Source organism: Stylophora pistillata, chromosome 5 (genome assembly GCF_964205215.1).
Source record: "Stylophora pistillata chromosome 5, jaStyPist1.2, whole genome shotgun sequence".
Taxonomy (NCBI): domain Eukaryota; kingdom Metazoa; phylum Cnidaria; class Anthozoa; order Scleractinia; family Pocilloporidae; genus Stylophora; species Stylophora pistillata.
This window is the reverse complement of record NC_142523.1, coordinates 32,043,523-32,056,533: the sequence shown is the minus strand read 5'-3', so window position 1 is coordinate 32,056,533 and position 13,011 is coordinate 32,043,523. Positions and strand designations below refer to the sequence as shown.

At 40.6% G+C, this 13,011-nt stretch overlaps 2 protein-coding genes across 2 annotated transcripts in view; both read left to right on the top strand.

Moving 5' to 3' along the window:
- Window positions 1-13,011, top strand: part of LOC148731466 (uncharacterized) — a 424,262-nt gene that overhangs the window by 131,366 nt on the left and 279,885 nt on the right. The window lies entirely within an intron of this gene.
- On the top strand, window positions 10,112-12,605 carry LOC148731482 (uncharacterized). Its single transcript, XM_088761107.1, has one exon. It carries the CDS (start codon window positions 10,480-10,482, stop codon window positions 12,544-12,546), a length of 2,067 nt encoding a protein of 688 aa, XP_088617233.1. The 5' UTR covers window positions 10,112-10,479; the 3' UTR covers window positions 12,547-12,605.

Here is a 13,011-nt window from a genome sequence, read left to right as displayed (position 1 = left end):
CATTGAATGAATTTTCAGTTTATCCCACATTTTTGCAATACATCTAACTGAGGAGATATTTAAAACCGACACTCAGTCATGGTTTTAGAGCGTCTTCACCTTTTTGAATTACTGTTTGGTAGTGAAAACCGCATAACAATAGACGAAACAGTTTACATTGCAAAAACTACGAGAAACATTTTTAACAATATGGTTGGGTTTCAGGTGACGTCACAAGCTTTGCTGAAGTGAGTGTCCGCCATGTTGGTGTCCCTCGGGTGTCAAATTTATGAATAATTAGTCGATTTCTATAGGGAAGCCCTCTCTCTTATCGCCGTATTATTTCGCCAACTACGTGAATATCCAGGAAGAAAAAAGCGATAAAAGTATCTGGCATTCATCTTAAGGTATCCCAGTGCTCTCTGAGTATGCCGAAAGCTTAGAGAGTTGGAGGGAAAGATGTCTGCAAAAGATCTCGGTAATTGGGGTTGACCCTGCAAGCATACCAGCCGAGAAGTTCAGTCCAAAATGCTTGCCTCCTGTGGAAGCGTCGGACTTGCTGAGTTACCTCGTTCTTGAGACCAGCTTCTACACCAAGAAGCAGTTCAAGGCGTTCAAGAGTCTAGAGGGGTTTAATCAAATGGTGTCGGGATTTGTAGCCTCAGTTGTAAGCAAAGTAATCGCCGGCAAGTATGCCGTGAGAGCACGAGTTTGGCATTCACAGCATATGAATGATCCTTTAGTGAACATTTGGGTCATTTCCGAAAACGATGGGACTATTTTGTCAGCCCATTGCTTGGGATGCAAAGCTGGACTGGCTGAGTCATGCTCACATATCGCGAGTGTTTTATTTATGTTAGAGGCAACTACTAGAATTCATGGCAAGGTCGCTGAGTGTCACGAAAACTCAGACACCGAAAACTCAGGTCCCTCGAAGTGTTCTCCAAGCTTCCGAAGTGCTCCATAATTCGATAGTGCATAGCATAAAGCATGAACCAATTTTTTTTATAATATAACCGGTGGAATAATGCAACAAATCCGACGCGAAAGACGAACAACAATATCAAGAGTGATTCTTCAGTGAGGCGAATCGTGACGGCGCTGATGCCGAGTCTTCTTTCGCGTTGTTTTTCTCTTTCTGCCTCATTTAAGAACTCTAGCCCAAGGGTCGCAAAATTGTCTTCGTTTTGGGACTGGTGGGCCGAGTCTCTGTTTGTATCCATTATTATCGCGAAATATTTAAGAATTTTAACAGAGCGACCACAAGGATCTGTGCGACGAAGTACAAAAAGGTAAACAAACGTCCCTTTCGGCTCGTCAAAATCACGCCACATTTTAATACTATGGTGTTGGAGCGAGCGCATTTGATCCCGTTAACTGTGAATGAAAAGTTCAAAATTAACGGGAAAAATGGAGGAAATCTAAGCTAAATGAAGTCTTGTGTCACTCTAAAATGTTTTAATACTCAACCATCGGACGATTTTGCGAAACGTGCAACTTGCGGCCTTGCTTTTGCTGCTTCAGTTGGATGAAGACCCAAAAGGTCAAAATACACGAGGGATTACCAGGAGTGATCATGAGTCGAGTTTATCTCTTGAATTTTCGAGGAGTCTGAGTTTTCGGGGTCTGAGGTCTGAGTTTTCGGGGTGTGAGTTTTCGTGACACACCAAGCTTACTTGCACTCAAGTAAAATGCTCATGGATTTTGCCGACATAGGTCAATGAAGTGCCGTATGCGAGGGCTAAAGACATCGACTTCTAATCGGCTAAGAAGCTCAAAGAAAAGCTCGACCAAAAAATCGAGGATCTACAACAGCCGCAAGCCTCGAACAATACAACAACTTCTAGTTCCTCCTGTCCTTCTCCTTGATTTGTGATGATCTTAGGTATAGCGCATTAGATCATATATATAATGAGGTTTGCGCTATAGAAATAATAAAATTATTAAATTATTATACGAAAAAATCCTTAGTCTTTATGCTTTCCACTTTTGCTCGAACAGCCAACAATAATGCATAAAACCATCCCTTTTTCTCACTTGAACTCTTCGTTAGATACGGTTTGTTTACGCTCGAGGGACACCAAGATGGCGGACAGTAACCGTTGCTAAGGTATTGGTCACGTGGGTGAAACCCAAGGATTGTTTATTTTTGATCTCCGATACCAGGGGAGTGAATCAGCGACGCTTCAGAGTGCTGGACATGGATGCAAAGGGCAATCTATATCTTTACAAGACGGCGCTACTGTGCAAGAGCGAGATAATCAAACGATTGAGAAATGGGTCGTACAGTTTAGCAGAACACTATGGCGTCTCTTTGCGGACAAAAATAGGTCTAAAGAAAAAAGAATTCACTTACTTGGGAAAATAAACAGTGAGATTAAAAATGTGTGTTTAAATAAATAAAACTTTGCTTCAAATAAAAAAAAAATGGTCCATGACAATGAAAAATGTTGTTTTAGGTTTAAAAATTGACGAGAATGTATGGCCAACGAAAAAGTGCAATGGAGCGGAAAAATTAACCTGGAAAAAGAAACTAGTCGAGGGGAAGCGGAAACTGATTGACTCTTTAACCGGATGTAACAGGGTATATCCTTATACGGTATCACAGGAAGTGGTGCTATGAGCATACGGGAATGTGAGAATTTCTTCGCGCGGGAAATTCCCTTGTGAGGATTTCCAGAAGCTTAGTTTAGTTTAAAGGCTGATAGTTTCGAAAAAAAGTGTTTGGGGCTGCGTCGGTGGGGGTAACGAAATAATTTGGATATATCAACAAAGTTGAAATGGTAAATTGGCCACCGTCACGATTACAAAAGCTGAGCTCTCGAGCGTTAGCCCTTCGTCGGAGTAAAGGGCTAACGCTCCGACGAAGGGCTAACGCTCGAAATGTCAGCTTTTGTAATGTTACGGTGGCCAATTTACCATTTCAACTTTGTTGATATATCCAAATTATTAGTTTAGTTTTAGTTTAGTTTAATTAATTCGCTACGGGAATGGGAGGAGAAAGGAACAGAACTTTCGTTCAAATTGACACCTAACCCCTTTTTTACCCACCCATCCCACCCCGAGGAGGACATCCATCACACAGTGATCTCGTGTGTGGGAAATTAACGTCTCCTACCCCAACCCTGCAGGAGACGGGACCTCCATCTATTCGTCTCTATCCGAGAAGACTAGAATATCTAAACCATTTCTTGATGTTGTAGAAAGGCAGCATATTCTACTCAATTATTTTAAGACCTCGAGTGTTGGTCCGGCCGGGGCTCGAACCTTCGACCTCCCGCACAACAGTCCAGCACTCTCAATTGAGCCAACCCGGAGGCGGGAAGCTGCAAACATGGCAGGTAATAACGTGCAGTCTGCTAGCTCTGTTCACGAAATTGTCAACGCGGTGATCAGCAGCTTGAGCAACTTGCCGCGACAAGAAAATGGACTTGAAATAGCAACTTCAAATAGCGACTTCAAATGCTGACACTGGAAACGAGGTGTCAGTGACTTTTGAACTAAACCGGGCATTCCGAATGCATCGTAAACAAGCACGACCGTGCAAGCCATTTTGCCGTCTACAGTGGCATCTATAAGGGCTGCTGCGAATAATTTTTCAGCGAATTCAAATTACGGAAGGACCGAGGAAAGACGAGGAAAATCATGGTCACATATGAATGATAATGGCGGGCTATCGATGTTGTCTGATATTCTTGGCTTGGCTACTTTCACAATTGTGGTTTCGGTAAGATGTCCTGCAGTATCGCTGTGTCGACGGGTTTGGATGTTAAGCAGTATCCAACGCGAAAATCTAGTCAGACTCGGAGATTCCGACATGAAGCACTTGTGCCGCCATCTTTGAAATGTATGGCCGCACTGAGATTAGCAAATATCACTATCTGTGCAACTTCCTGTCATGGTTCTGTTAGCGTGAGATATATAGGGCAATCCAGGGCCGGTGACGGATGCTTGTGATGTTTGCACTAAAAAAAAGTGCCAAAAGAATCAGATGGCGAACAATGCGACTCAAGCGACAAGTGGTTTCATGCTAAGTGTATCAGTATGAAGAGTACGGAATATGATGAACTTTGCGAACCTTCTCTGGCTTGGGAATGCATAACTTGTTTACCACTTGGCTTTGATACACATGTCCGCAAGTCACATGAAACAATTAACGCAGGAGTAGAAGAAGGAAAGCCCAGTGGAAGGATGAATAAAGATCTTCATGCAAATCTTAAGAAGAGAGGAATGAAAATTGCTCATGTAAACATTGCAACCTTGCCGGGACACTGTGCCGGCGCCGAAGTACTAATGGAGAAAGCAGCATTCGATGTGTTTGCGGTGACAAAATCGCGTATGGATTGTACATTGCTCGATAGTAAGATATGTCCCTCGAGTTATACTTGCTACAGAAAAGATAGAAATCGAAATGGAGGTGGTTTCGCCGTTTTTGTAAGGAGCAAATGGCGAAGCAAGCGGAGAAGTGACTTAGAATCTGACTTTTTAGAGATGGTATGCGTAGAAATATGTCCAGAAAAAGCTAAGAACACGATATCTGCTGTGATGTATAAACCACCGAGTATGAATCAAGAGAAATTTATCTTAGGCCTGAAACAATTATCTTAGCCTCGCTAAATTGGACGACGAAATGGTAAAGGATTTGATCATTATGGTAGATTTCAACGCGGATGTTATTGCCCTAAAACCATGCAAATATATCAGAAAATTAAGGCAAATGACTCGTCTCCATGGTCTGAGTCAACTCGTCAAAGAGCCCACACGCGTGACGGAATTCACAAGGACGGCAATTGATCTCGTGTTTCTTAATAACACTCACCGTATTGTCCCGCATGGAGTCCATGAATTCGGAGCAAGGGATCATTCTGTTACTTTCGCAGTAAAGAAAGCCGGAGTTTGCAAAGCTCACGTGGAAATCCGTGACGTAAGATCTTTTAAACACTACAATAAAAACCATTTTCGGAGAGACATTGCTAGCGTTCCCTGAGGTGTAATAGCGTCTTTTCACGATATTAATGATGCTGTAGTCACCTGGAATAATCTTTTTGTTGATGTTACAAACCAGCATGCTCCTTTAAAGAGAATTAGAACAGAACATGCGTCTAAACCTTTGATCACTAATGATCTTAAAGAGTTGATGGCTGAAAGAGACTCTGCATTAAGAGTTGCGAAGAGATATGGCAATCAGGAACAGTGGAATGAGTATCGTAGATTGAAAAACTTTACGAACAGAAAGGTAAAATCAGCGGAGGCATTGCACTACAAAAATCTAACTGAGTCAGCTGAGAATCCTAAGGACATGTGGCGCTCGTTTAACTCCGTGATTGGTTCAAATAACCACTGGGGCTCTCCTTTTCAAGTACATGACGGGAAACATTTAGTATCGGAGCCAAAAAGCGTAGCAAAAAGATTCAACAAGTCTTTCGCTGCCATTGGCAGCAAAGTTGCTGGTCGATTGCGCCCTGGCCTGTGAGTAAGGTCGCATGGAAGAAATATGAAACAATGAAAGAAGCAAACAAGCAGAGTGATATCAAATCCATCTTGGACTTTCAACGGGTTGAACAGAACACTGTTTAAAGCATTTTGCATCCTTTGAAAGTTAATAAGGCAGCTGGACTTCACAGAACTCCAGCAAGGCTGCTAAAAGATGCTGAGGTGGAGCTTGCTCCTGTCAATCACCTATCTTGTGAACCGATCAATTAGCGATGGTATTGTCTCTGATCTGTGGAAAAATGCACGTGCTACTCCTTTGTACAAGTGTGATGATAAACTGCAAGTAGAGAACTATCGACCTATCTCTGTATTGCCAGTAGTGAGTAAAGTCGTAGAAAGAGTGATGCATTCCCAGTTGAATGCCCATCTACATCAGCTAGATTCTCTGTATCAACACCAGTATGGCTTTAGGCGCGGGCATAGCACTGAACAAGCTATCTCACAATTGAACAACTGGGTTCTTCAATCTATAGACAAAGGTAAAGTAACTGGTCTACTGTTTGTCGATATTTCCAAGGTGTTTGACTCTCTGAACCACAAAGTGCTACTACGCAAGCTCGAGCATTTAGGATTGTCTGAAAGATCTTTAAGATGGTTCAGATCATATCTTGCTCCCAGACAACAAAGTGTTTTGCTAAACGGACAATTATCAGAAGACAGTCAACCACTGCAAAAATGGGGATGAGTCACTTTATATCGGAAGTACTTGCACTTTAATAAAACATAGTTTAAGGGAAGAATAAGCTCCAGTGGATCCAGTGGCGGATTTAGAGTTCGAGTGAAGATCCGGGAGACCACCCTCCCGTCCCCCCACCCCTTAAAAAATGCCCGACTCAAAAATGTTTGCAATGACAATATCGCCAAACTGGCTGATTCTTTTCAATTAATTTGTTTGCCTTTTCTCCCGTTTGTTCCGTGTTTATCTGTGAGCGAAGAAGAGTGGGGAAGGGTGTGTGTTGATTCGAGAATAAACTTTTTTTATCCACCCCAGAATCTATATATGTATTAGCATAACGAATCAAAGGAATCTTACGAGTGAAGCATTTAGCGGCGACTGTTCGGTTTCCAGGTCTCCCATTTGGAGAACTCAGCAGAGCCCTCCACACGGCTCCGAACGCCCCTCGCCCAATGACTTCTTGAAGCAGGACACGGCTCACCTCAATCTCCCATTCATCTACCTCTACATTCGACGGCTCCATCTGAATTTCCTGCCCTTGAACAGAACTGAAAATTAGAAGCTTTACAAATTTTCTGGATTAAAATAGAAAAGGCGATAAAGAATAAAAAGAAATGAGAAGCCAAAAAAAAAATTATCAGTTTGCAAGTATAATCTGATTTATTTCCCTGACTCGTATCGAGATAGCACCCTTACTGATGATGAGAAGACAAAGTTTTCGCCAAACCAATGACCTATTTTATCACAAAACATGTTTGTAACTATGATTATATGAGTACACTCTGAAAATCGGATGAAGTTAAAAAATAACCTCGTTTTTTGGTGAAATCAATCATGGAAACCTTTTTCAGTTGATCTCAAAACCGGAAAATTATAATTGAATTTTAAATTAAAGGAAAAAAAACATAGAATTCAATAATAAAAACAATTGGAATTCAAAGAGACTTGTGAGACAAGAAAGAAAAGAATTAGCAAGCGAACGAATGAAGCTGATTCTAAATAACAATTGATGAATGTTAACTATGCATATTGACCATGATAACAGTAAAGTGATATTATCTCTGTGACAGTCAACATTGAAGGTCGGGAGTCATGAAGGTGGTAATAATTAAATAATTTTTTTGGACAAAATGAGAATGCTTCACAAAAAAAAAATAGTAAGTTTGTTACTGACTATAGAGACAGCATGGAAAAGATTAAAGCACATGGTGAGAACTCCACGTGTAGAAATTTTATGAAAAGAAAGTAAAACAGTTGACTTACTGAGCCATAGCTGCAATTCCAATTGAAAAATTTAATGGAAGAGACAAAGAAGGTAAAAGTTTGTATTAATTAATTTACTCAAGTATTCTTATAAAATTGTTAGACAATGGCACCATGATTTGAATTTTCTGCAAATATCAGCTAAAAATTTTCAATTTTTCTCCAAATACAGACATCAATAATGTTAACAATAACAATAGTTTAAAAAATTACAATTTCCGTTCGTTCGTTTTAGTGCTTTTTCTACGGGTAAGGGTTAGCTTGGGGAAACAGTTAAAGTGTGTGGTGAGGTAGAAAAAAAAATTAAAAAAACTTAACCATTTTCGTTTCTCTTACTTTAAACAATAAATAGCTAAAAAAAAAACAGGGCAACTGGGCCTCACCTGTCCTTCGACTCTTGTAGAAAAAGCAGGCAATCAGCAAAATGACAATCACTGTTGCCACTGATCCACCAATGTAATACCACAAAGAATTGGAACCTTGCATGTGTCAGATAAATATGTGGTCATGGATAAATCTCAGCGATAGTAACTGTTACAATAATAATAGTCATGTTACCGTTCGAAATGGTTGTGAGCATTCCTACTGTGTTATTTTAACCTGTGATCGACGCCTGTTTTTAAAAGCGAAATAACTGATTTTCTTTAAATAAATTTATAGAGAAATCAAAGGTTATTTACTTATGACCTTCCACGGGAAAAAGTGTCCTATGTGAGAGTCTACATGTATAATGTTGTGCTACTGTGTCTAATCTCTTTTTAATTGGAGAAAGTATTTTCCCAGAAAACAAAAACCAATAGTAAACTTTGAGAGGGAAGTAAGAAGTAGAAGTTTTCTTCTATAAGGATGACCTCGTTACTTGATTATTGAAGTTTTATGTGCTTCGTTAGACACAAGAGTAACGCCAGCTTACCTTTGACAGTTATTTTTACAAAGGAGCGGGCCACAAACCCAAGCTTGTTACGCCCTTCGCAAGAGTATTTTCCACCGTCTTCTTCCAAAACCTTAGCAATGGTAGGTTCACTCTCTTTCTTATCCAATTGTGTATAAATCTTTGCTCTTTCTGATGGTGAGTCTCAATCTTTTTTCCAAACTACTTTTATTGTGTCTTCGTTGACCTGGCAGGTCAATGTGAGGACATCTTCTGTTGTGAGTGTTGGATATGGATCTGGAGCAACTTGAACAGAGGCTTTTTCTACGTTGAGAATAAGGGGTAATTAATTTAAAGATATTCGAACTCGCATTTACAACTCTCCAAAGTAAAAAAAAAAATTGGATTAATATTAATAAAAGGAAAACAAGCTAAATTCGACTTCATAAAAGGAATGTTTGGAACATGTTGCTTCTGATGAAAACGATTCGAAAAGGTTTCGGAGGAGAATTTGAGCCCCCATGCTTTTAAATGACTGGTTACTGTTGCAAGCGCCCAAATTTGCATGGTTCCAATACTTTAAAATTTTAAATTAACCTCTCGGTAACTGTATTGAAAGGACTCCACAAATCAGTTAAGCAGCCCAATCTATTCATCCCCAGGTTCATAGTCGAAATTATTGTGCGTCGCATTAATAATTGATGACTTTGCGTCTTACTTTTTCAGCTACCTATCATCGTGTTTTTAAAAATTACGTCCGGAAAGCCTATTGTTCTCCAGACATTTACATGCAGCAGCCGAAAAAGTTAGAAATCTATCATGTTAGCTGCAAATCGTATACTAGTTGGTTTTCATTGGTTGTGATTTTGTACTCTTTCACTCGCAGGGAACATTGCTCTCGCTTATTCACTTGTCAGGATAGATATCTACCCATGTTCACACGTCAACCCGCAATTTTTAAAAGCAGGCGATTCATTATGCTTATGCTTACCAAAAGCCGTTTGCGGCTGAATATCTCCCAGAGGCAATTGTATGCCAAAGTCATGTTGAAAATTGTAAAATCAGCAAACATGTCACGTCAGTACAAATATATTACAATTTTAGAAGTGGGAAAATCAGCTGAGGATCTGATTATCCAAAGTTTACCCGCTCGATTACTCAAAAAACGCGCGCATCTCTTTAATCAATAAAGATTTAGAAATGCAAAGACTAGCAAAAACTAACGATAAAAACCGACGTTTCGGTGTCATCATGACGCCATTGTCAAAGTGAAATAAAAAATGAAGTTTGTGGCAAGGTGTAACACTAAATTAGCATAAATATGTTACGAGCTAATTAAACAAATACTTTTGCGCGAATTGAATCGCTTTGCACGTTCAGAGTGGGTTTTAAGTCTCTGATGAAAAGCATTTCGTTCACCAAACAATCGAACTTGTTACCACACCTTTTCAGAATGCTAAAACGTTTTAGTAGGTCTTTCGGGACTTCGCTGTGCCGTTCGTGGTAGTGTTTATATATTGAAGATGCCTTCCGTTTATGTCCATCCACGCGTGTGTGTAAGTGTCCGCGTGTATAGCCCACATAACCCGCGTCACACAGGTCACATTGAAATTGATAAACGACGCGTTGTTGGTTGACAATCTGTGGCTTGATTTCTCGTACTTTAAGATCTTGGCCAACTTTGCGGCTAACAAATACTGGCTGGACAGTTGTCTGCACCTTCATGCTAAGATTCTTGAGCTCTTTCTTAACATAATTTGCTGATTCCTGATCTTTGAAAGGTATGACCACACGAACAATGGATATTGGTTCTTTGGGCGTCTGGTTTTTATCGTTAGTTTTGGCTAGTCTTTGCATTTCTAAATCTTTATTGATAAGAATCTTAAAACGCGATAATCAGCTACATTTGTTCAGGAGACTTGAACAATGCAGCAAGAAACAGATTAACTGCGATGGCTCAATCGAATTCCTCAGACTCTGTCAGAACTTCGACCTAACTCCAACTTTCGCCAAGGTCGACAAAGCAAGGCGTTCTAAATGGAAGCACTCTTCCGAAACCTTTACAAGGAATGTCATCTCTGAGGAACTAAATGGAAAGATCAAACAGAGTGCTTATCTAAAACGCGAGATCAATTCCATCTACGATGAGATTCGCCGGAGCTGTAGTTTGCTTCGCTACACCTGTGTTCTACGTACTATGGTTAGCCTGAAAAAGAAATATCATCAGGAAGTTATGAATACTCACACGAAGAAGATCTCACGGCTGCTCAACATCGAAATGGATGTTGACGAACATATTTTGAACCTGTCATCCTACAACCTCTCCTTTTTTCAGAAACTGGTCCTTTGCCGAGGATTAAAATTTGCCATTCCTCAACGTGTGTCTCCCATGGACGTTAAAGCAAGCTTTGAAAAGGCCTATTGGAGCCTTGAACCCCACCTCAATGATGATAATTTAAAGGAATTATCTGCAGCAACGTTACGTTTCGTTGCACTCAATTACATCGAACGCAAGAGTCCGAAACCTCCAAAGACATTGTTGAGAGCTATAGAGGAGTTAAAAGGACGCGACGACATAGTTATCACGAAACCCGACAAAGGGTCTGGTGTTGTGGTTCTAGACAAAACCGAATACTTGCGATTACTTTCTGAAGCCTCAGTCAATGATACAAGCAAGTTCCGTGCCGTTCCCCTGGAGAAACCCAAGACCAGGGGCAGACCATCCAAACATTACCACCCCCTACTACAAAAAGAGAAGATCCTAGATTCCATTGTTCGTAGAATTCTACCGAAGACCTTTGCAGATTCCGTGAGCCCTACAGGTTCCAGATTGGCACATTTATATGGGTTGCCAAAAACCCACAAAGAACCATTGGCTATGAGGCCTATATTATCAGCCACCGACACGTACAACTCTCCCCTTGCTAAATGGCTCGACGAGAAATTGAAGCCCTTGTCCCTTAATCAGTATACAGTTACTGATAATTTTGATTTCACAAAAGAGATTCACAAGCTGAACATCAACAAGGGTGAAATCTTGGTTTCGTATGATGTCTCCTCGTTATTCACAAACGTGCCTTTGGACGAAACAACAGAGATCTTGGTTAACAGAGCCTTTTCGAACAATTGGTTCAATACTACCCACAATCTTGCCCTTACCAGAACAGATCTTATTGACCTCCTAAACGTAGCCACCAAAGGCCAGCTATTTCAATTTAACGGAGCTCTATACGAACAGACAAATGGCGTTGCTATGGGGCCCCCTCTCGGGCCCTTATTAGCAAACGTCTTCATGTCATTCATCGAAGATACCCTTGAGCGACAAAGAAAACTCCCATCCTATTATCGTCGATATGTTGATGATACACTCACTGTAATGCCTGATCTAGCAACAGCAACTACCTTCTTGCATACCCTCAACAGCGCCCACACTTCGGTCAAATTCACCATGGAGGTGGAGAAGAACAGCAATCTTCCTTTCCTTGGCACCGAACTACTCAACCATGCACCTCGGATTGAAGCCAAGGTATATGTGAAACCAACAAACACGGGCCTACTATTACACTACCAAAGCCATGTAGACAATCGCTACAAACGGAGCTTGCTGAAAACTATGCTGGATCGCGCACACCGATTATCTTCCTCCTGGGCCCATTTCTCTGTTGAGTGTGATCGCCTAAAGAAAGTTTTCGCACGGCTTAAATACCCGGAACGCCTGGTAAATTCTACCATTAACACCTTCTTACAATCAAGAATTGTTGGTACGCAGCCCACACAGACGCCCAAAGAACCAATATCTTTTGTTCGTGTGGTCATACCTTTCAAAGATCAGGAATCAGCAAATTATGTTAAGAAAGAGCTCAAGAATCTTAGCATGAAGGTGCAGACAACTGTCCAGCCAGTATTTGTTAGCCACAAAGTTGGCCAAGATCTTAAAGTACGAGAAATCAAGCCACAGATTGTCAACCAACAACGCGTCGTTTATCAATTTCAATGTGGCCTGTGTGATGCGGGTTATGTGGGCTATACACGCGGACACTTACACACATGCGTGGATGGACATAAGCGAAAGGCATCTTCAATATATAAACACTACCACGAACGGCACAGCGAAGTCCCGAAAGACCTACTAAAACGTTTTAGCATTCTGAAAAGGTGTGGTAACAAGTTCGATTGTTTGGTGAACGAAATGCTTTTCATCAGAGACTTAAAACCCACTCTGAACGTGCAAAGCGATTCAATTCGCGCAAAAGTATTTGTTTAATTAGCTCGTAACATATTTATGCTAATTTAGTGTTACACCTTGCCACAAACTTCATTTTTTATTTCACTTTGACAATGGCGTCATGATGACACCGAAACGTCGGTTTTTATCGTTAGTTTTTGCTAATCTCTTTAATCAACGGTGTAATTACAGTCATTCGTATCAATTAACCATGATAGTGCCGTCACTTTTATTTCTTTTCTTTGTCTGTTCTCGCCTCCCAAATGACTACAGCTTTATCTTCACATCCGGTCCCTTCTCCATAGTCATCGTCTTTCTTTTCGTCATCGTTATCGTTAAAGCCATCGCAAGAAAGGTTCACATTGACCATTTCAACCCTTTCTGCTTAACTCTAAATAAAATTGCAAAAACAAACAAACAAACGAATATACAAAAGAAACAAACAAACCACGCAATAAGTAAGCCTATCTTTTTTCAAGTTTTACTTCCTGTAACATGAGTACC